The sequence below is a fragment of the Bos mutus genome, unplaced genomic scaffold (assembly GCF_027580195.1).
Source record: "Bos mutus isolate GX-2022 unplaced genomic scaffold, NWIPB_WYAK_1.1 CTG197, whole genome shotgun sequence".
Classification (NCBI taxonomy): Eukaryota; Metazoa; Chordata; class Mammalia; order Artiodactyla; family Bovidae; genus Bos; species Bos mutus.
The window spans coordinates 1-22,132 of NW_027219421.1; the positions used below are offsets into that span (position 1 = coordinate 1).

Below are 22,132 nucleotides of genomic sequence, written 5' to 3' on the forward strand. Positions count from 1 at the left end.
GAATTTCCACATAGTCACATTAAGTCTGTTTGAAAGACACAGGTGGCAAGTTGGTGTGGCCTGTTTGTGCAGGATTTCCTGACCTCACACAGCAGAGCTCTCATGAATCCTGCTTATCAGGAAACCCTGAGGCCTCAGTGTGTGCCTGTGGCTCACGCCAGGTGCCTGGTTGGATGAGTGGCCTCCAGATTTAATGTTGGATCATATCCTGAAGCAGGTCTTTCTCTGCTGTCCCTGGTTCTCTAGTTTCTCTTTGGTAGCAGATGCTAAAGAGTCTTAAAGTCAGGTGGGTTCAAAGCATAGCCCATGTGGCTGGGTTTGAACTGAGCTGCTGGTTTTTCCTGCTGTCCTGGGCTGTTAGCCCCTTGAGTGGGGTCACTAAACCTTGGATGGATCCCATCCTAATATGAGCTTTGGGTCTTGGCTGTGTCAGCTCATGGGAAAAGCAGACATAGAGAGAGAGGCCATAGGATCTGGGGTTCTTCCTGAGATGGAATCCTCCCCACTGTGGTGCTCGGAGTGTTGATTTCAAAGTTGTCCAGCCCCAGTAATACTTCCTGCTGGGGATCCAGGAAGGCCAGGCCTGGGGCTGCATAAGGTGCAACTGGTAGAGCCCTGGGCCCTTTCAGGAGGTTGGTCTCTGGGTGGTCATGGCGGAGAAGTGGGGAGTAGAGGACGTAAATGTAGGGGGTCATCTGTGTGGCAGTACTGCTAGTACTAGTAGCAGTGCTAGTTAGTTAAATAATTGATTTCATGAAGCAACTTCCCGTGTTGTGATCAATCTATACTGCTTGTTATTCTTTATATTTTAGATGGTGGAAATCTAAACTCAGCCCAGGATTTTCTAAAACACAAACATGTTTCCTTTTTGAACTCTGGCCGTCTTTTAATCCCTCAGGCACACAGAATGCCCTGTGGATCATCCATGATCCCAAGAAGTGTGGTCTTTCCACCCACAGAACGAGCAGGGCCTCACAGGTACTCCTGGTGGCACCAGTGGGAGAAAGCAGGGTGACACCAGTCCAGAGTGAGGCTTTTGGGGTTTTAGGATTTTGAGATATGAAAACCTCTGTCCTTTGAGAAGGGCTTCCCTGATAGCTCAGCTGGTAAGGAATCTGCCTGCAATGAGGGAGACCTGGGTTCAGTCCCGGGGTTGGGAACATCCCCTGGACAAGGGAAAGGCTACCTACTCCAGTATTCTGGCCTGGAGAATTCCATGGGCTGTCCTTTGAAAACTGAGGAGTATCTCTTCCTCTCAAAGAAACAAGTACCAGGCTGTGGAGCCCTTGTAGGTCACCCCTAATTAGAACAGAACAGCCAGAGCGCTCCCAGCACCCCTGGCCCCTGTGTGCACCTCCACGGGTACTGTGGGTGGAGAGGACAGGTCCCCACCTGCCCAGGGCCCTCAGCATGGAGAGGAGCTTGAAGCCTCTACCTGGGCCTGAGTCACAGAGACCACCTCCCCAGGTCATTAGTGCTTCTCTCTGAGAGGTGAGGTCTCCATTGCTGGTGTTTAAGTGGGGTGACCTCAGAGAGCCAGAGGGGTTCACCCAGTCCCTTCCCCTGAGAGGGGAGGTGTTGCCAGGAGTTGTGTCCTTTTCTCAGGACTCTTAAAAGTGGCCCAGCCTTGTCCGGTCACTTGGCCTTTGTTTGAAGCCACTTTTGCTGATGGTCTCTGGTCCAGTTGGAGGCTGTGGGAAGCTCATGTATGTGTAAACCTTCACTTTGGAGCTCAGTTGATGGACAAGAGGTAAACAAAATCCTCTGCATCCCACAGTGGGCTTTGTGCCTCAACTCAAGGCTGGTTCCCCAAGAGCTGAGTGGTCTTTGCATTTATTTCCCAATCCTTTCTTCCATGTGTCCCTCACTTTGCTCAACCCAGGAGGCTGAGGAGTGGCTGCTGGTGGCAAAGATACTGTGGGCTGAGAGCAACCACTGAGGACCACACAGCAAGGGAGAGGAGGAGGGGGCCTTGAGCCAAGCAGAAGGGGACCTGCCAAGCAGACCTGCTGTGTGCGCCCTGCTGTTTCTTGAAAGCATAGCATTAGCGATTAGCCATTAGGTGTTAGTAATATCCACAGTGATGACCTTGAGTTATAAATTAGTGTTTTATATCCACCTTCTTTTCTTTTTCTAAGCATATGTATGTTTTTAATGTAAAATTAAAAGAATTTTTTAAAATTGAAGTATGATTGGCTTGCAATGTTATATTAGTTTCTGGTATACATCAGTTCAGTTCAGTTCAGTTGTTCAGTCGTGTCCGACTCTTTTCGACCCCATGAATCGCAGCACACCAGGCCTCCCTGTCCATCACCAACTCCTGGAGTTCACTCAAACTCACGTCCATTGAGTCAGTGATGCCATCCAGCCACCTCATCCTCTGTTGTCCCCTTCTCCTCCATACCCCAATCTCTCCCAGCATCAGGGTCTTTTCCAGTGAGTCAGCTCTTCACATCAGATGGCCAAAGTACTGGAGTTTCAGCTTTAGCATGTCTGAGTCACCAGGGAAACCAAAGAATACTGGAGTGGGTAGCCTATCCCTTCTCCAGGGGATCTTCCCGACCCAGGAATTGAACCAGGGTCTCCTGCATTGCAGGCAGATTCTTTACCAGCTGAGCTACCAGGGAAGCCCCTACCAAAGAATAATTCCTCTTAAATAACAGATCCCTGAAAAAGTGAGTGCCTGTTTATGTATAACACTTATGACTAGATTTGACATGGCTGTAAAATTACCCACATAATTCTAAGGGTTTAAAATACCCAGATAGGTAGGAATAAATCTAATTTATAAGCTGATTTCTTATGAACCACTTAGAAGACTGCTGGCTTTTCAGTTCAGTTCAGTTCAGTCACTCAGTCATGTCTGACTCTTTGTGACCCCATGAACTGCAGCATGCTAGGCTTCCCTGTCCATCACTGACTCCTGGAATTTGTCCATTGAGTCAGTGATGCCATCCAACCATCTCATCCTCTGTCATCCCCGTCTCCTGCCTTCAGTCTTTCCCAGCATCAGGGTCTTTTCCAATGAGTCAGTTTTTGCATCAGGTGGCCCAAGTATTGGAGTTTCCGTTTCAGCATCAGTCCTTCCAGTGAATATTCAGGATAGATTTCAAACCAGATAGGATTGACTGGTTTGATCTCCTTGCAGTCCAAGGAACTCTCAAGAGTCTTCTCCAACACCACAGTTCAAAAGCATCAATTCTTCAGTGCTCAGCTTTATAGTCCAACTCTCACATACATAAATGACTACTGGAAAAAACCATAGCTTTGACAGGACAGAACTTTGTTGGCCAATTAATGTCTCTGCTTTTTAATATGCTGTCTAGGTTGGTCATAGCTTTTCTTCCAAGGAGCAAGCATCTTTTAATTTCATGGTTGCAGTCACCATCTGCAGTGATTTTGGAGCCCAAGAAAATAAAGTCTTCCACTGTTTCCATTATTTCCCCATCTATTTGCCATGAAGTGATGGGACCAGATGCTGTGATCATTTTCTGAATGTTGAGTTTTAAGCCAACTTTTTCATTCTCCTCTTTCACTTTCATCAAGAGGCTCTTTAGTTCTTCACTTTCTGCCATAAGGGTGGTGTCATCTGCATATCTGAGGTTATTGATATTTCTCCTGGAAATCTTTATTCCAGCTTGTCCTTTATCTAGCCCAGCATTTTGCATGATGTACTCTGCATATAAGTTAAACAAGTAGGATGACAGTATACAGCCTTGACGTACTCCTTTCCAAATTTGGAACCAGTCTGTTGTTCCATGTCCAGTTCTAACTGTTGCTTCTTGACCTGCATACAGATTTCTCAGGAGGCAGGTCGGGTGGTCGGGTATCCCCATCTCTTGAAGAATTTTCCTCAGTTTATTGTGATCCACACAGTCAAAGCCTTTGGCATGGTCAATAAAGCAGAAGTAGATATTTTTCTGGAATTATCTTGATTTTTCGATGATCCAAGGGATGTTGGCAGTTTGATCTCTATTTCCTCTGCCTTTTCTAAATACAGCTTGACAAAAGAGACACAGATGTAAAACATTGACTGTTGGACTGTATGGGAGAAGGCAAGGGTGGGATGATTTGAGAGAATAGTATTGAAACATGTATATTATCATATGTGAAATAGATCGCCAGTCCAGGTTCAATGCATGAGACAGGGTGCTTAGGGCTGGTGCACTGGAATAATGTGGACAGATGGGATGGGGAGGAAGGTGGGAGGGAGGGTAAGGATGGGGAACATATATATACCCATGGCTGATTCATATCAATATATGGCAAAAACCACCACAATACTGTAAAGTAATTAGCCTCCAATTAAAATAAAAATTAAAAAAAAAACAGCTTGAATATCTGGAAGCTGGCTTTTCACTGCTAGTATATTGATTCTGTTAGTGTTAACTTGTCTTGTGACCATGGCAGTCCCAACCAGGGGACAGTTGTCAATGTCTAAAGTTTTTGGTTGCATCATTTGTTAGGTGCTTCTGATATCTAGTGGGTAGAATGCATGGCTACTGCTAACCCTCCTACAGTGTACCTCATCCACCCAACAATGAGTTATCTGGCCCAAAATGTCAACAGTGCCATGTTGAGAAACTTATAGACTACTCTTTTTTTTTTTTTGCCCATTTTATTTTATTTTTTAACATAAACTTATTTATTTTAATTGCTGTCTAATTACTTTATAATATTGTATTGGTTTTGCCATACATCAACATGAATCCACCATGGGTATACCATCCCATGTGCTCACCATCCTGAACCCCCCTCCCACCTCCCTCCCCATACCATCCCTCTGGGTCATCCCAGTGTACCAGCCCCGAGCATCCTGTATCATGCATCAAACCTGGACTGGTGACCCATTTCATATATGATATTATACATGTTTAAATGCCATTTTCCCAAATCATAGATTACTCTTTATATAAAACTTTTAAATTCATCTTCAGCAATCAGATTTTTCCCGAGGTTTGTTGCATGTTGTTAGTTCTTAATCCCTCCTGGATCTCTTCACAGGTTGGCATCATGGGAAGAACAGGGGCTGGAAAAAGTTCCCTCATCGCTGCCCTTCTTAGATTGTCAGAACCTGAAGGTATAATTAAGACTGATGGGATCAGGACAACTGAAGTTGGACTTCATGATTTAAGGAAGAAAATATCAGTTGCACCTCAGGTATGCACATTAGAGTATTCTCACTTGTTCTTTTTATGAGGAACCTAAGTTAATTGCTTTGAATTTGATTGTACTTTTAAAATTGCATGAAAGGGTTGATCCTTTTCCTTGAATAGAGAATATTTTTAGCATCAGGTATTTTCAAAAGACATTTTATCAAATACCAGACTTTGTTTGTTTATTCGTTCATTTGTTTGGTGCGCATGTTGTTTAATAACTGACTCAGATTTCTGGACTCAGAGTTCTTCAAATGCCACTATTTTGTATATTGATAACCACATAATTCTGAGACAAAATGATAAATGGTTTGTGCAGCATTGGACGTGTTCCTGTAGGGAAACCTGAATTTTGTGTCTTAATGATGGAATTTTATTGTAGGAAATAAAGTCACCTTTTCAAGTGTGATTATCTCCCTGTAGGACTTTCTGTGAAATTGTTTGGTTTTGAGAATTATAGGGTGTAGAGATGATTTGGGGAGACTTAGAATTCAGCTATTAGTAAATTATTGTAACCAGGGATGCAGTACAGAATAATGAGGAAGAACAGGAGACATGGAATTTCATCACCTCAGTTTTTGCCCTCTTACAAAGCAGCTAAAAGTATAACTCCTTGAGCTTCTGTGAGGGCTAAATAGATCAATGTGTGTGCAGTGCTTCATGTAGACCCTATATGTGGCCCTTGTGATGGTGGAGATTTGAACCGATCATCTCTTCCTAGGATCTGATTCTGTTTTCTTTTGTTCTGCTTGAGTATTTTAGAGGCTGGATTATATTAATATGCACAGTAGAAACTCCTGAAAGTTTAAAATAGAATTATCATAGGATCCAGCAATTATATTTTAGGGTATAAACCCCAAATATGGAAAGCAGGGTCTTGAAGGGATATCTGTATATGTGTGTTCATAGCAGCATTATTCACAATAACAAAAACGTGGACGCATCTAAGGGTCCATTGACAGATGACTGGATAAACAAAACATGGTGCATTTCTATACAATGTAGTATTATTCAGCCTTAGAAAGGAAGCCAATTCTGACACATGCTACAACACAGATGAACTTTGAGGAAACTGTTAAGTGAAATAACCCAGTCACAGATGATAATTGCTGTATAATTCTATTAATATGAAACACCTGGAGTAGTCAGCCCATAGAGACAGGAAGTAGAATGGTGGCTGCCAGGAGTTGAGGGGAGGGGAGAGAGGGAAGTTGTTTGAGGGCTACAGAGTTTCACTTGTGCAAAATGAAAGGAGTCTGTGGCGGGATGGTGGTGATGGCTGTACAATAATGGGAATGCATTTAATACCACTGAAATGTACACTTAAAAGTCATTAAGGTGGTAAATTTTATGTGTTGTTATTGAGTCACTAAGTCATGTCCTATTATTTGCACCACATGGACTGTATGTAGCCTGCCAGGCTCCTCTGTCCATAGAATTTTCCAATCAAGAATACTGGAGTGGGTTGCCATTTCCTTCTCCAGAGTCGGGAAGAAACCCACGCCAATGTTCTTGCCTAGAGAATTCCATGGACAGAGGAGTCTCACAGCTACAGTCCATGGGGCTGCAAAAGAGTCAAACATGACTTAGTAATTAAATAACAATGATAACAATTGTGAGCTTAACTCATTGCCCAAGTAATCAGCAAGCAGCAGAGTCAGAATTTGAATTTTGTGTATGTCATTGTTTATTTTTTTAATTGAAGCATGGTTGTTTTACTATGTTTCAAGTGTTCAACAAAATGATTGAATTATACATATACACACACACACATATGTATATATATGAATATATATCGGAGAAGGCAATGGCAACCCACTCCAGTACTCTTGCCTGGAAAATCCCATGGACGGAGGAGCCTGGTGGGCTGCAGTCCATGGGGTCGGTAGGAGTCGGACACGATTGAGTGACTTCACTTTCACTTTTCACTTTCGTGCATTGGAGAAGGAAATGGCAACCCACTCCTGTGTTCTTGCCTGGAGAATCCCAGGGATGGGTGAGCCTGGTGGGCTGCCGTCTGGGGTTGCAGAGAGTCGGACACGACTGAAGTGACTTAGCAGCATGAATATATATGTGTGTGAGTAGGTACATTCTTTTCCATTAGAGGTTATTATGAAATACTGAGTATAGTTCCCTGTGCTATAAAACAGGTCCTTGTTCCTTTATTTTATATACAGTAGTGTGTATCTGTTAATCACAAATTCCTAATTTATCCCTTCCTCCTTTTTTCCCCTTTGGTAACCTTTAGTTTGTTTTCTATGTTGGTGAGCTTATTTCTGTTTTATAAATAAATTCATTTCTATTATTTTTTAGATACTACATATAAGTGATACTATACTATGTTGTCTTTTTCTGTTTGACCTACTTAGTATGATAATCTTTAGGTCCATCCATGTTACTGCAAATTGCATTATTTTATTCTTCTTTGTGGCTGAGTAATATTCTATGTGTGTGTCTTTTGTGTGTATACTGTGTGTATATGTATATATAGTGTGTGTATATAGAGAGAGTCCATATATATAGTGTGTATATATATATATATATATATATATATATATATATATAAAAGTCACATCTCTTTGTCAATTCATCTGTCAGTGGACATTTAGGTTGCTTCTAAGTCTTGTAAGTAGTGCTGCTGTGAGCATTGGGGTGCATGTATCTTTTTGAATTAGAGTTTTTGTCTTTTCTGGACTCATGGACAGTGGTGGGGTTGCTGGATCATATGGTATAGAGCCCAACATCCTGGAATGTGAAGTTAAGTGGGACTTAGGAAGCATCACTATAAACAAAGCTAGTGAAGGTGATGGAATTCCAGCTGAGCTATTTCAAATCCTAAAAGATGATGCTGTGAAAGTGCTGCACTCAATATGCCAGCAAATCTGGAATACTCAGCAGTGGCCTCAGGACTGTAAAAGGTCAGTTTTCATTCCAATCCCAAAGAAAGGCAATGCCAAAGAATGCTCAAACTACCACACAATTGTACTCATCTCACACACTAGTAAAGTAATGCTTAAAATCCTCCAAGCCAGGCTTCAGCAATATGTGAACCGTGAACTTCCTGATGTTCAAGCTGGTTTTAGAAAAGCCAGAGGAACCAGAGATCAAATTGCCAACATCTGCTGGATCATCGAAAAAGCAAGACAGTTCCAGAAAAACATCTATTTCTGCTTTATTGACTATGCCATAGCCTTTGACTATGTGGATCACAACAAACTGTGGAAAATTCTGAAAGAGATGGGAATTCCAGACCACTGACCTGCCTCTTGAGAAACCTGTATGCAGGTCAGGAAGCAACAGTTAAAACTGGACATGGAACAGCAGACTGGTTCCAAGTAGGAAAAGGAGTTCGTCAAGGCTGTATATTGTCACCCTGCATATCTAACTTATATGCAGAGTACATCATGAGAAATGCTGGGCTGGAGGAAGCACAAGCTGGAATCAAGATTGCCGGGAGAAATATCAATAACCTCATATATGCAGATGACACCATCCTTATGGCAGAAAGTGAAGAAGAATTAAAGAGCCTCTTGATGAAAGTGAAAGAGGAATGTGAAAAAGTTGGCTTAAAGCTCAACATTCAGAAAACGAAGATCATGGCATCCGGTCCCATCACTTCATGGCAAATAGATGGGGAATCAGTGTCAGACTTTATTTTGGGGGGCTCCAAAATCACTTCAGATGATGATCGCAGCCATGAAATTAAAAGACACTTACTCCTTGGAAGGAAAGTTATTACCAACCTAGACAGCATTTTGAAAAGCAGAGACATTACTTTGCCAACAAAGGTCTGTCTAGTCAAGGCTATGATTTTTCCAGTGGTCATGTATGGATGTGAGAGTTGGACTATAAAGAAAGCTGAGTGCTGAACAATTGATGCTTTTGAAATGTGGTGTTGGAGAAGACTCTTGAGAGTCCCTTGGACTACAAGGAGATCCAAGCAGTCCATCATAAAGGAGATCAGTCCTGGGTGTTCATTGGAAGGACTGATGTTGAAACTGAAACTCCAATACTTTGTCCACCTGATGCAAAGAGCTGACTCATTTGAAAAGACCCAGATGCTGGGAAAGATTGAGGGCAGGAGGAGAAGGGGATGACAGAGGATGAGATGGCTCGATGGCGTCACCGACTCAATGGACATGGTTTTGGGTGACTTCAGGAGTTGGTGATGGATAGGGAGGCCTAGCATGCTGTGGTTCATGGGGTCGCAAAGAGTCGGACATGACTGAGCGACTGAACTGAACTGATGGTAACTCTTTCTTGTTTTTTAAAAGAAACCTCTGTATTGTTTTCCATAATAGCTGCACTAGTTTACATTTCTCAATTTACCAACAGTGTATGAGGGTCCCCTTTTTGCCATACTCTTCATTGCTTAATTTTTTTAGGCTTTTTAATGATGGCCATTCTGACTGATGTGAGGGAATACCTCATTGTAGTTTGGATTTTCATTTTTCTCTAAGAATTATTTATACTGAGCATCTTTTTGTGTACCTTTCAGTTATGTATTTCCTCTTCAGAGAAATGTCCACTTAGGTCTTCTGCCCTGTTTTTTGATTGGGTTGTTTGCTTTTTGACACTGAGCTGTATAAGCTTTTATATATACAGAAATTTGTTGCATTTCTATAAATTAACATGACATTAGAAAGAGAAATTAAGGGAGACATCCATTTATCACTGCATCAAAAAAAAAAAAAAAGAAGAAGAAGAAGAAGAAGAAGACTAGGAATAAACCTACCTAAGGAGATATAAGACCGTGATTAAAGAAATTTAAGACAACATGAACAGATGGAAAGATATACCATATTCTTTGACTGGAAGAATCAATATTATTAAAATGACCATACTAACCAAGGCAACATAAAAATTGAGTGCAATTCTTATCAAACTAGCAATAGCATTTTTCATAGAACAAGAACAAAAAAAATTAAAATTTGTATGGAAACAGAAAATGCTGAATACTAGAAACAGTCTTTAGAAAGAAGAACAGACCTGGAGGAATCACAGTCTGTGACTTTAGACCATATTATAAAAGCTACATTAGTGAAAACAGTATGGTAATGACACGAAAATCAAACATATAGATTAGTGAAACAGAATAGAAATCTCAGAAGTAAACCTACATACTTATGGTCAATTAACCTACAACAAAATAGGTAAGACTATATAATACAATGGAGAAAAGATAGTCTCTCTAATAAGTGATGCTGGGGAATATGGACACAACATGTAGAAGAATGAAGTTAGAACATTCTCTAACACCATATACAAAAATAATTTTAAAATGAATTAAAGACCTACCCCAAGGACTATAAAATTCCTAGAGAAAAGCATAGACAGAATACTATCTGATGTAAATCACAGCAATATTTTCTTGGCCTTATCTCCTACAGTAAAGGAAACAAAAGCCAAAAATAGACAAATGGAACTTAACTAAATGTAAATATTTTGCACAGCAAAGGAAACCATAAACAAAACAAAAGACACCCTATGGAATGGCAGAAAATACTTACAAATAATGTGACCAACAAGAAATAAATTTCCAAAATATACGAACAGTATTCAAATTTGAGGAGATTCCCAATTCCAGAGCCCGAGCAGCTAACTTTTCTGTTAGTGTCTTCAATGTACTGTTGACTGTGATCCACAGTAGAACTGCTTCGTATTATGATTTCATGTTTGTGCAAACATCTCTTTCTCTCTCTCTCTCTCTCTCTCTCACACACACACACGAGGAACAAAAATTTCACAAAAAAAAGTTACTCTTGCATTGTGCTCCAGTGTTTTCTACTATATACATTGTATTCTATATTTGTCTAAAAGACAAAATGATGGTCACAAGCCCTAAGTTGCTGTTATGATCCACTGGCTGCACCTGCAGTTTGACAAACACTGCCTCTCACTGTCCTCCTGTTGGGCTGGGCTCCTGGTCCATGTTAGCATCACTTCAGGAGCTTTGTTCTTATTTCAGGTTCTCACATCAGAACCTGTTTTCCAATAAGGGAATTAGGGCCCAGGGAGATTAGTAGCTTAATCTGAATCAAATAACTAATAAGCAGTAGAATCAGAACTTAGAACTGTCCTTTTTTAAAAAATAAATATTTGTTGAAGTGAATGAGATTATCATCAGATATTTTCCCATTTTTTTCCTATCATCCCACTCAAAAGGATTCCTAAAACCTTAACAAAAGTGAATAAGTATAGAACAAAGCTGGAAGGTACTACTTCTAGTGCTGTGTCCATCATTTGGACAGTAGCAGTTTAGAAATGGGTTTATTCACCTAGGCTTTATGAGCTAATAAGTGTCAGGAAGATACTCAAAATCTTTCTCCTCCCCAGCCAAGAGCCCTTTCTCTTTACAATGTCCAGCTGGTTGTGGAGGTGGAGAAAGTCTGTTGGTTTGGTTAATTGAAGTTATTTGTCTAAGTGCAAAGAGCTTAGGACTTCTCTGGTGGCTCAGCAGTAAAGAATCTGTCTGCAATGCAGGGGACCCAGGTTCAATCTCTGGGTCAGGAAGATCCCTTGGAGAAGGAAATGGCAACCCACTCCAGTATTCTTGCCTGGAAAATCCTATGGACCAGAGAGCCTGGTGGGCTACGGTCCATGGGGTTGCAAAAAGTCAGACACGACTTAGTGACTCAACCACAATCACCACCAAAGAGTTTACATCCCTTTTATCCTGAAATCGATAGGAAGCAGTGATGCTTGTGTCTCAACATCCTGATATAGGGAACCTAGGAAGCTAAGAGCAGACTCTGCAGAGGGGAACCCAAGATTATTATTATTATTTTATTTTTTTTTTTTTGAGTTGCTTCACTCAGGTGAACCAGACCCACATCATCCTCCCTGGCTCCCTGCAAAGCTGGGAGTAGTGGTGAGCTTCCCAGATTCTCTCTTTCTTGGTCTCTCCTAGGCTTACCCCCATCTCTGTTGACCCCACCATGAATAGATCAGAAGTCGGGGAGATGTGATAGCATCAAGGACCTGCATAGGAACCAGAGGCAGGGGAGTGGTGACACAGACCATCAGTCCTGGAGTCCTGGAGGGAAGTTCCAGAGACAAATACTGTATTCTCAAGAAGGTACTCCTTAGTTTGTATTCACAATTTCAGGAATAAACAGACATGAAACTACTTCCTAAATAATTTCCTTAAACAGAACAGGTAGCTGAAGTGTGTGCATTATTTGTGCTCACATCCTGAAGTATTTAGTTAAATATGTTCCCCAGAAAGAATGCCGAGGAGGATTATATTCAGGAGTAGCTGCTTATCTGAAAGGATCTGGAAATGGATTTCAGAACCTCTTTGGATGATTCTCTGCACCTAGAGTCCATTATGCTATTGGCACAAAGAGTGTTTTCAGTTGAAGAGAGATTCCATGAAAATTCAGTATTCATGTTTGCAGTGCAAGTATTGGAACACAGCAGCAGCCATCATCTTTATCATGATTAATCAGATTCATTTTTGTATTGTTTTTATTTTTTAATAAAAGCAAATGCTGAGTATTTTTTAAATAGCTCATCTGTTGATTGGTATTTCTGTTTCCTAAGTTTTCTTGAGTAGACTGAAGAAGGTGAACCAGAGCTGTCTCTCTAAGACTTCTCCCTGATTGCCTAATGTTCTTTCCCTTTTATTCTTGTTGAGAACAAAAATGAAAGAGAGAAGAGGTGGATGTGCTATTACTAGAAAAGAAATACAACTGGATTCTAGCCTAATCCTGCTGGGCCTTTTTTTCTGACACTGAAACTTCATTAAATCCCTTGGAACTGCTCCCTTGAGACCCTGAAAGAGGACTTCATGGGACATAAATTCTTCTTCCTTTGTTGATGAACACTGGTTTTCTGAATATAGATTATAATTAGTTCACACAGAGGCTACATAATTTTATTTTTTTTTTCAATGATTAATTTTAAACTTCACATAATTGTATTAGTTTTGCCAAATATCAAAATGAATCCACCACAGGTATACATGTGTTCCCATCCTGAACCCTCCTCCTCCTCCTCCTCCCATACCATCCTCTGGGTCGCCCCAGTGCACTAGCCCCAAGCATCCAGTATCGCATCGAACCTGGACTGGCATCTCGTTTCATACATGATATTTTACATGTATCGATGCCATTCTCCCAAATCTTCCCACCCTCTCCCTCTCCCACAGAGTCCATAAGACTGTTCTATACTCAGTGTCTCTTTTGCTGTCTCGTACACAGGGTTATTGTTACCATCTTTCTAAATTCCAAATATATGCGTTAGTATACTGTATTGGTGTTTTTCCTTCTGGCAAAAGAAGAAAACCAAGATTTAAGGTGACTTCAAGTGATTCCCTTATTTTTCAAACAAGAACACGAGTTGCCCCTTAAATAAGGTCCTCAGATTAGAAATGAGATAGTGAAGGACAGGGGAGCCTGGCATACTGCATTCCATGTGGTTATAAAAAGTCAGACATGACTTAGCAAGAAGCAACAACAGCAAGAGCAACAACACCATGGCTCTTAGGAAGCAGCAGCAGTAGCTACACTTGAGGGTATGCTTCAGTGGAGGGAAGTTTCCTGGTTTGGGACTGAAATGATCAGGGCAAAGTATTGTGCTTTTTCTGCTTTGTTTGTAACCACTTGTGTGGTTTTTTTTTTCCTTCATACCACATTGTTTTAAGTTTCTGAGGGTTAGAAAGTAGGATTTCTTTGTAAGATAATGAGAGGCTTGTCTTCTATCAGTGTATACAAAAGGTCTAGTAAGACTGCCATATTCAGTGTTGGAGTTGTGTTGAGGAATTATCAATTTAGTACATTAAATGTTCTGATTAGAGTGGCCATTTGGGGACTTCGCTGGTGGCTCAGTGGTTGTGCCAATGCAGGAAGGACAGGTTCTATCCCTGGTCTGGGAAGAACCCACATGCCTCAGATCAACCTAGCCTGTGTGCCATAGCTATTGAGCCTGTGCTCTAGAGCCCAGGAGCCACAGCTGCTTTAGTCCAGGAGCCACATCTACTGAAGCCCTCACGCTCTAGAGCCTGTGCTCCACAACAGGGGAAGCCACCTCAATGAGAAGCCTGAGCACTGCAACTGGAGAGTAGCCCTCTCTCCCCACAACTGGAGAAAAGCTCTCATAGCAATAAAGTTCCAGCATAGTCATAAAGAAATAAAATTATTTATAGAGTGGCTGTTTTTGGGTCACACACCTAATGTGAACTTGTGTTATGTTGTTAACAAAGGAAAATATTACTATTAAATGTGGCACAAAAGATTAAGTTTAAAAAGTATAAAATTTAAACCTTGTTGAAAAACAGTTTTGAAACTAATGCCCCATTTAAAATATTGCATTGAATAGGAGTATTTGTTTCCCTGACTGTGCTGTGCCAGCTAATTCGATTAATTTGAAGGGAAATAAATTTTAAAAATTAATTAAAACTTCCTTTAGTTTGTGTTCGTTTTATGACAGTTAGCAGTGGTTTGGTGGTAATTAGCAGGACCTCCTTAAGGCTTACAGAGTGTCTGAGGTCTCTGATTAAAGCTCAGCATGAAGCAGCTGCAGGTACTGGTCAGGGGCTCAAAAGTGAGAGATTCCTCTTTCTGCAAAAAATCCCACTTTCGTCCCCCAAGGTTTGGAGAGCTTCATCCCCTTCAAGGAGTTTCCTAAAGAGAAGGTGAGGGAGATGACAATAGAGAGAGGCTCTAATTGTGAAATAGGTGATTGAACATTTAATAGAGTTGCTGTTACTATTCTCCTGAGCCACCAAAACTGCCCTTCCCAAACATGCTAAAACTGTGAGCCCTTTCATTGCTCAAGTAGAAATGTCTGTATCTTAAAAACAAAGTTTTTTTTTCGTTGTTGTTTGTTTTTTTTTTCTGTAGATTAGCTAGGCTAACACCTCTGTAGAGTGTACTTTGAAAACCACGTGGACACTTCAAACCTTAGATCTCTTGTTAGATGTGAATCTGCTCTATGAGAGGAACCTGAGGGAAAAATTGTTCAGGTTACATCAGCTGTGATGGGCAAAGAAATGTTCCTGTCATTGTTATAAACCAAGGGACCCCCTCTCACTTCTCTCAGTTGGACTTAAAGCTGGTTCATTAACCTGACCTCTTTCTGGCCCTTTATTTCCTCAAACACCAGTATGTGAAGAGGCCCTCATTTGGGCCCCAGTCTAGAATCTTACATCTGGTCCTGTCACTTCATGCCAAATAGATGGGGAAACAGTGGCTGACTTTATCTTTTTGGCTAGAAAGTCACTGCAAATAGTGATGGCAGCGATGAAATTAAAAGACGCTTACTCCTTGGAAGGAAAGTTATGACCAACCTAGATAGTGTATTAAAAAGCAAAGACATTACTTTGTCAACAAAGGTCTGTCTAGTCAAGACTATTGTTTTTCCAGTGGTCATGCATGGATGTGAGAGTTGGATTATAAAGAAAGCTCAGTGCCGAAGAATTGATGCTTTTGAACTGTGGTGTTGGAGAAGACTCAAGAGTCCCTTGGGCTGCAAGGAGATCCAAGCAATCCATCCTAAAGGAGATCAGTCCTGGGTGTTCATTGGAAGGACTGATGTTGAAGCTGAAACTCTAATACTTTGGCCACCTCATGCAAAGAGCTGACTCATTTGAAAAGACCCTGATGCTGGGAAAGATTGAGTGCAGGAGGAGAAGGGGACAACAGAGGATGAGATGGTTGGATGGCATCACCACCTCAATGGACATGAGTTTGGGTAAACTCCAGGAGTTGGTGATGGACAGAGGCCTGGCATGCTGAGGTTCATGGGGTTGCAAAGAGGTGGACACAACTGAGCTACTGAACTAAACTAGAATCTTGTCCATGGATTAGAGCCTTGGAAGGAAGGTGGAGGAGAATCAGAGAAGAGGGAGGAATATTGGAAACCAACCTCACCTCATCTGGTCATATCATTTGTTGACACGGATAGAGGGTGAGAAGTTACATGCATGTTGGAGTCTTAGAGTTGATAATTACAAAAAGTAAATAGTTTATATAAAAGTCCAAAGTAGAATGATGATTATTCCCCTGACAAGGAAGTCTTACCATTGCTTAGATGGTTGTTTAGTCTTTGATCTCACATTTAAGAATTTTAAAGAAGACCTTAAGTTTAGGTCTCAGGATTTTTCAGTTCAATACAATAATCATTTTGAAACATTCTGTGACCAGTGATTTTCAGTGCTTTGGAGGCATTTTGGTGACTTAACTTTGTGCAAATGAAGCTCCCTTTATAATGGATTTTTTTATATATTTTTTAAAAAATATACATTTATTTATTTTAACTGGAGGTTAATTACTTTACAATACTGTATTGGTTTTGCTATACATCAACATGAATCCACCATGGGTGTACACGTGTTCCCCATCCCGAACCCCTCCCACCTCCCTCCCCGCACCATCCTCTGGGTCATCTCAGTGCACCAGCCCCAAGCATCCAGTATCATGCATCGAATCTGGACTGGCTATTTGTTTCATATTGATATTATACATGTTTCAATGCCATTCTCCCAAATCCTCCCACCCTTGCCCTCTCCCACAGAGTCCAAAAGACTGTTCTATACATCTGTGTCTCTTTTGCTGTCTCATATACAGGGTTATCATTACCATCTTTCTAAATTCCATATATATGCGTTAGTACACTGTATTGGGGTTTTTCTTTCTGGCTTACTTCAGTCTGTATAATAGTTTTGGATTTTGCTTAGGGATACATCTCCTTTGGTGGCATGTCCTGTGTCTTCTGCATTTATTTCTCTCTCTTCAGACTCAAAACTAAGACAATAAGAACAGACAGTATGGGAGGCTTTTTGAGTGACATTCTCCTTCAAGGCTGGAGAGAAGAAATGTCCATGTTCCTCATCTTTCTTCTCAGGCTTTTGTGAAGTGAGGAGGAAAGTCAAGCCCCAAGGCCCAGCTGGATTTGAGGCTGGTGATTCCCTGGAGCAGTTCTGGGCCCTTGTGGAAAAGTCAGATCTCCTCTAGTTCCCATACATGTGCATCCCCTTGTTCTGCCCTCCTCACTGAAAGGAGCCTATTGGGCTTTTCTTGCCTGCTAATATTCTTGTGGCCTGGCTTACTAGAGCCTTCCAGAAGAAACTAAATGGCCTACATGAGCTTATGTACAAGATTCTCTCTTGAAACCCAGAAGAAGGCATATGTATCCAGAGTGATTTATTTGCAGTTCCTCCTAAAGCAGATGAATAGGAAGAGCTATTGAAATTAAAATAATTTTATTATGGCTCACATCACAGTGGCTTTCAAGTCATCCTGACCTTGCAGTTGATGTTCTGTGAGGCAGGTCATCCTGATACACAGGTGAGAGAATGTGGGGACCAGCTGATACAGAATCAGAGGTGATCTCTCCATGGACAGATTAGCAGCGGGCCCCAAGAGCTGACATTCTCTTTGCACGTGTGGGGATGTTCCATTCACACATATGGAGAGATTTCCCATCCCAGAAGATTGTTTTACCAATGGAGAAAATATCTTAGTTCATTCTTTAGGGCTAATGTGAAAAACCAATTTTGCTTTGAGGCACAAATTCCAACTAATTATGCTTTTGGTGTTTCCTAGTATCACACCAGAATTGACAGTTTATCCAACTCTCTTCATGTAAAGTTCCTCAGTTATACCTTCATCTTTTTGTTTAATCAGATATTACTAGGAAAGCATTTTTAAAAATCAAATCTTCCTTTTTCTTCTTCAGTTTCTTCCTAAGATGACACTTTGAATAGTTTCTTTTGTTAGTGTTCGGTGGTCTGGAAGATATTTTGGAGCATAACTTTGTACAGTGGAAAATTAATTTAAATATACTGTTTTGTAAATAAGCACTTGCAACCTTATTATTAATGATTATAGTGAATCCCCCCCCCTTTTTTTTTTCATTTTAAGTCTATTCTGTAAGTATTCAAAGAAGACAAAAAGATGTTAAGGTAATAACATTCTCTTTTTTGGGGTATTTAGGAGCCTGTTTTATTCACTGGATTAATGAGGAAAAATCTGGATCCCTTTAATGATCATACAATTGAGGAACTGTGGAATGCCTTATAAGAGGTAATTTATTAAATTTAATTAACTTGGCATTAGTACATATGTATGTGCATTTATAGCATCGCAGGTAGTTAAAGGAGGCTATCAGTTTAACTGACTTTGGTTACCTCCTAGGAGAACTTTGGTGACATGTATATTGATGATGATAAAAACTAACAAGATAATGCCTCAAGTTTCCATTTTAGCTCTTTTCCTAGAACCTAAAGCAACTAGACACGTTATCTTTTCATTAATAGAGCACTAAATTAAATGTTAAAATTATGTATTAAAATTCTATTAGATGACCTAATGGATTGTACTGTGCTAAGTCCCTACAGTCATGTCCAACTCTTTGTGCCCCGTTGGACTATAGCTCACCAAGCTCCTCTGTCCATGGGATTTTCCAGGCAAGAATATTGGTGTGGGTTGCCATTTCTACTAGGTGGTCCAGTGTTGCCCTAATTACCCTGAAATGTTTATTTCTCTTGTTCTCAGGAACATCTACTAAGTGATGACTATTAAGTAGTTTTTGATTATTAACTGAAAGATAAGTGGGATCATACCAATAAAATGCTGCGAAGTAGGTAAAACTCTGGAAATGAACCATCGGTGTGTTGCTTCTGTTAAAAAACCAGCTTAGATACTGGGATATGGAATTAAGAGTATGGTCTGTCATGTCAAGAAAGAAGGCTGAGCACTGAAGAATTGATGCTTTTGAACCATGTTGTTGGAGAAGACTCTTGAGAGTCCCTTGAACTGCAAGGAGATCAAACTAGCCAATCCTAAAGAAAATCAATCCCAAATATTCATTGGAGGAACTAATGATGAAGCTCCAATACTTTGGCCACCTAATATGAAGAACCAACTCATTGGAAAATGATGCTGGGAAAGAGTAAAGGAAGGAGAAGGGGAAGACTGAATTCAGTTTTTTATTTTTCAGTTTTGTTATATTCTTTTATTTTCCCAAGCTCAAAAATGATCTGAAATATTCTATACTGGGATGTATAGATTTGAATAGTATTATTTGTTTCATTTTCCTGAAATTACAGCTTTTAAAATGGTTTCCATAGTTTAAAGTATGGTATGATAATATCTTGGATCTAGTTAATTGTTATAGAATATATTCCATTTACACTTACACTTAATAAGAAAGCAGTGTTGTATATAAATTATCTATCTATATGGATTTATTTTCTAATTTATAGAAACAGATATATCACAGGATGAATTGAACTACTTTCATACAGTCAACAAATATCTATTGAGAGCTTGTTAGGCAGCGTTACAGATTCTGGGATCATCAAAAGAGACAAAGTCTTTGCCCTTTGGGAGCTTAAATTCTGGTGGAGAAGGTGGAAAATAAGACAATGCATGTGTAATAAAGTCTTATTGCTGATACATGCACTTTATTTTAAGAGAAAAAAAAAGCAAAGCATGAAGAGATGCCAACTGACAGCTTTATTAATACTTGACAATATCTGTTGATACTCTGATGATGTTAGGAGGTTCATACCTTTATTATTATGATGCTATTATAGTTTATTTAGAGTTTAGGAAGCTAACATAGAGTAAATTTAGGATGTTGCTCAATTGGCAGAATCAGGGAGGACCTATACCCAGGCTGTCTGGCTTCAAGGCTCAGTATTTTTTGTTTTAAAAATTTCAAATCACAGGAACATGAAAGGAATGGTATAATGAACTCATGTATACCTTCACATAGATTTACCAGCTGTCAATATTTTTCCATACTTGTTACCTCTCTTCTAAATATTTTGCTGAACTATATGTAAACCATAGAAATGTTTATTAAAGGTTGCAATTCACCTTTAAATACATAAATACCTTTGTAAGAACAAGTACATTCCCTTACATAGTGTAACAGTTATCTTAATCAAGAAATGTAATAGTAATATTACACTTGTATCTGTTTCAGATTCTCCAGTTGTAACTCCTAGTTACTATTGTCTGCTACTTCTCATCTTTTTTTTAAACTAATACTGAATTATAATTTGATTATATGATTATACTACAGAGGGCCTTCATCCTTGATTCATAAATGAAGGCAGAGTACCAGAAAACAGCATTTTCTGAAAAATATTTCTCCTCACAATCCTTATTCCTCATGAGACAGATACAGACAAATGAAGAAAAATAGAAAACCAGATTAATGATGAGATGTCATCTGAATCAGGGGCAAGTGTGAGATTATTTCTTCAAAGTCACAATGTCAGTTTTAAGGCCAACCACTTACACCATAATCCAAACCTTACCTTTTAGATTTTGTGTACCTTTCACACCAGCACTGTGTACCAATAACATATTTAACCCTAACTCCAAATTCCCCTTTCTCAGGATGGAGCTCCATCATTAACACTGATCAGAATCACATTTATAGAAGTGCTCTAGCATTTAGGATACTACAAAAACTTTGCCCACTGACCCTTAGTGTTTTGTTATTTAACATTGTAATGTGTCCCTGCTCATTGACCAACACTCAACAATCTTTTGGTCTCTTCAGTTAAGTTCAGTTCAGTTGCTCAGTTGTCTCCAACTCTGCAACTTCATGAACCATGTCTTTGCAACCCCATGAACTGCAGCATGCCAGGCCTCCCTGTCCATCATCAACTCCTGGAGTCCACCCAAACCCATGTCCATTGAATCCATGATGCCATCCAACCATCTTATCCTCTGTCGTCCCCTTCTTCTCCTGTGCTCAATCTTTCCCAGCATCAGGGTTTTTTCAAATGAGTCAGCTCTTTGCATCAAGTGGCCAAAGTATTGGAGTTTCAGCTACAACATCAGTCCTTTCAATGAACACCCAGGACTGATATCCTTTAGGATGGACTGCTTGGATCTCCTTGTAGTCCAAGAGACTCTCAAGAGTCTTTTCCAGGACCACAGTTCAGAAGCATCAATTCTTCGGCACTCAGCTTTCTTTATAATCCAACTCTCACATCCATACATGACCACTGGAAAAACCATAGCCTTGACTAGACAGACCTTTGTTGACAAAGTAATATCTCTGCTTTTTAATATGCTGTCTAGGTTGGTCATAACTTTCCTTCCAAGGAGTAAGAGTCTTTTAATTTCATGGCTGCAGTCACCATCTGCAGTGATTTTGGAGCCCAGAAAAATAAAGTCAGCTACTGTTTCCCCATATATTAAAGTATATTTACTCTTTGTTCTTTAACTTCAAATATAGCCTGAGTTTGATTCTTGTTCTGTAATATTTCTCTAAAACAAATATTCATTGAACTGACCCCTACAATCCAATGTACTTTCAGGTTATCTTTGGCAGTTAGGAAAAAACAAATTAAACTTATGATTATGATTTTATGAAGATAGGTTAATATAAATGCCACTTATGGGTACAGTTTAGGAGAAATAAGATGTTGTATCTTGTTTGTCCTGAGTTTTCATTCATTGTAAGACATTTATGACAGTGAAGAAAACGCACTTGACTGGTCTAATATTTATGAGATTAAATTTGGGAAAAACCATCACCAGAATAGGCTCAAGGATTACTACTGTATGAGGTGCAGTTTGCCATTATTTGAATTTGTGTGTGTGTGTTTCTTAAAACTTTCAGACCTCACAAAATGGTAAAGTGCTGCTTAGATTATATCTTTAAAGAATCATCCTTCCTGTAGTTAAAAACATTTTTTCTTTTTTTTTTTTTGCCCTTCAGTATAACAACTCCTATGTAAAATGAACTTTGAAACTTGACTTAAAACTTTTAACTTTTCTGCTAAACTACATTGGGAGAAATAGCTTTATTTTTTTGAAGATGTCCTTAACTAATCCTTAGGGGCAGTTTCTGGTAGGGGTTTTCATGTGGCATGGATGGGAGATACGAAGATCAATCTGTCCTGACTTGACTCTGCCATCTTTCTCAGTGAACACTCATTGGAAGGGGCCCTCCCCATCACCTTGTCATACATGTAAGATATATAATATGTCGCGAGGACATCA

General features: G+C 39.9%; 1 protein-coding gene across 1 annotated transcript in view; it reads left to right on the forward strand.

The window, feature by feature from the left end:
- The first annotated feature begins 650 nt into the window (after positions 1-650).
- The window catches only part of LOC102280321 (ATP-binding cassette sub-family C member 4), a 219,622-nt gene continuing 198,140 nt past the window's right edge, over positions 651-22,132 (forward strand). Inside the window, 3 exon segments of the mRNA XM_070366731.1 lie at positions 651-732; positions 899-978; positions 5,005-5,160. Coding sequence (XP_070222832.1) covers positions 651-732; positions 899-978; positions 5,005-5,160 — 318 coding nt within the window.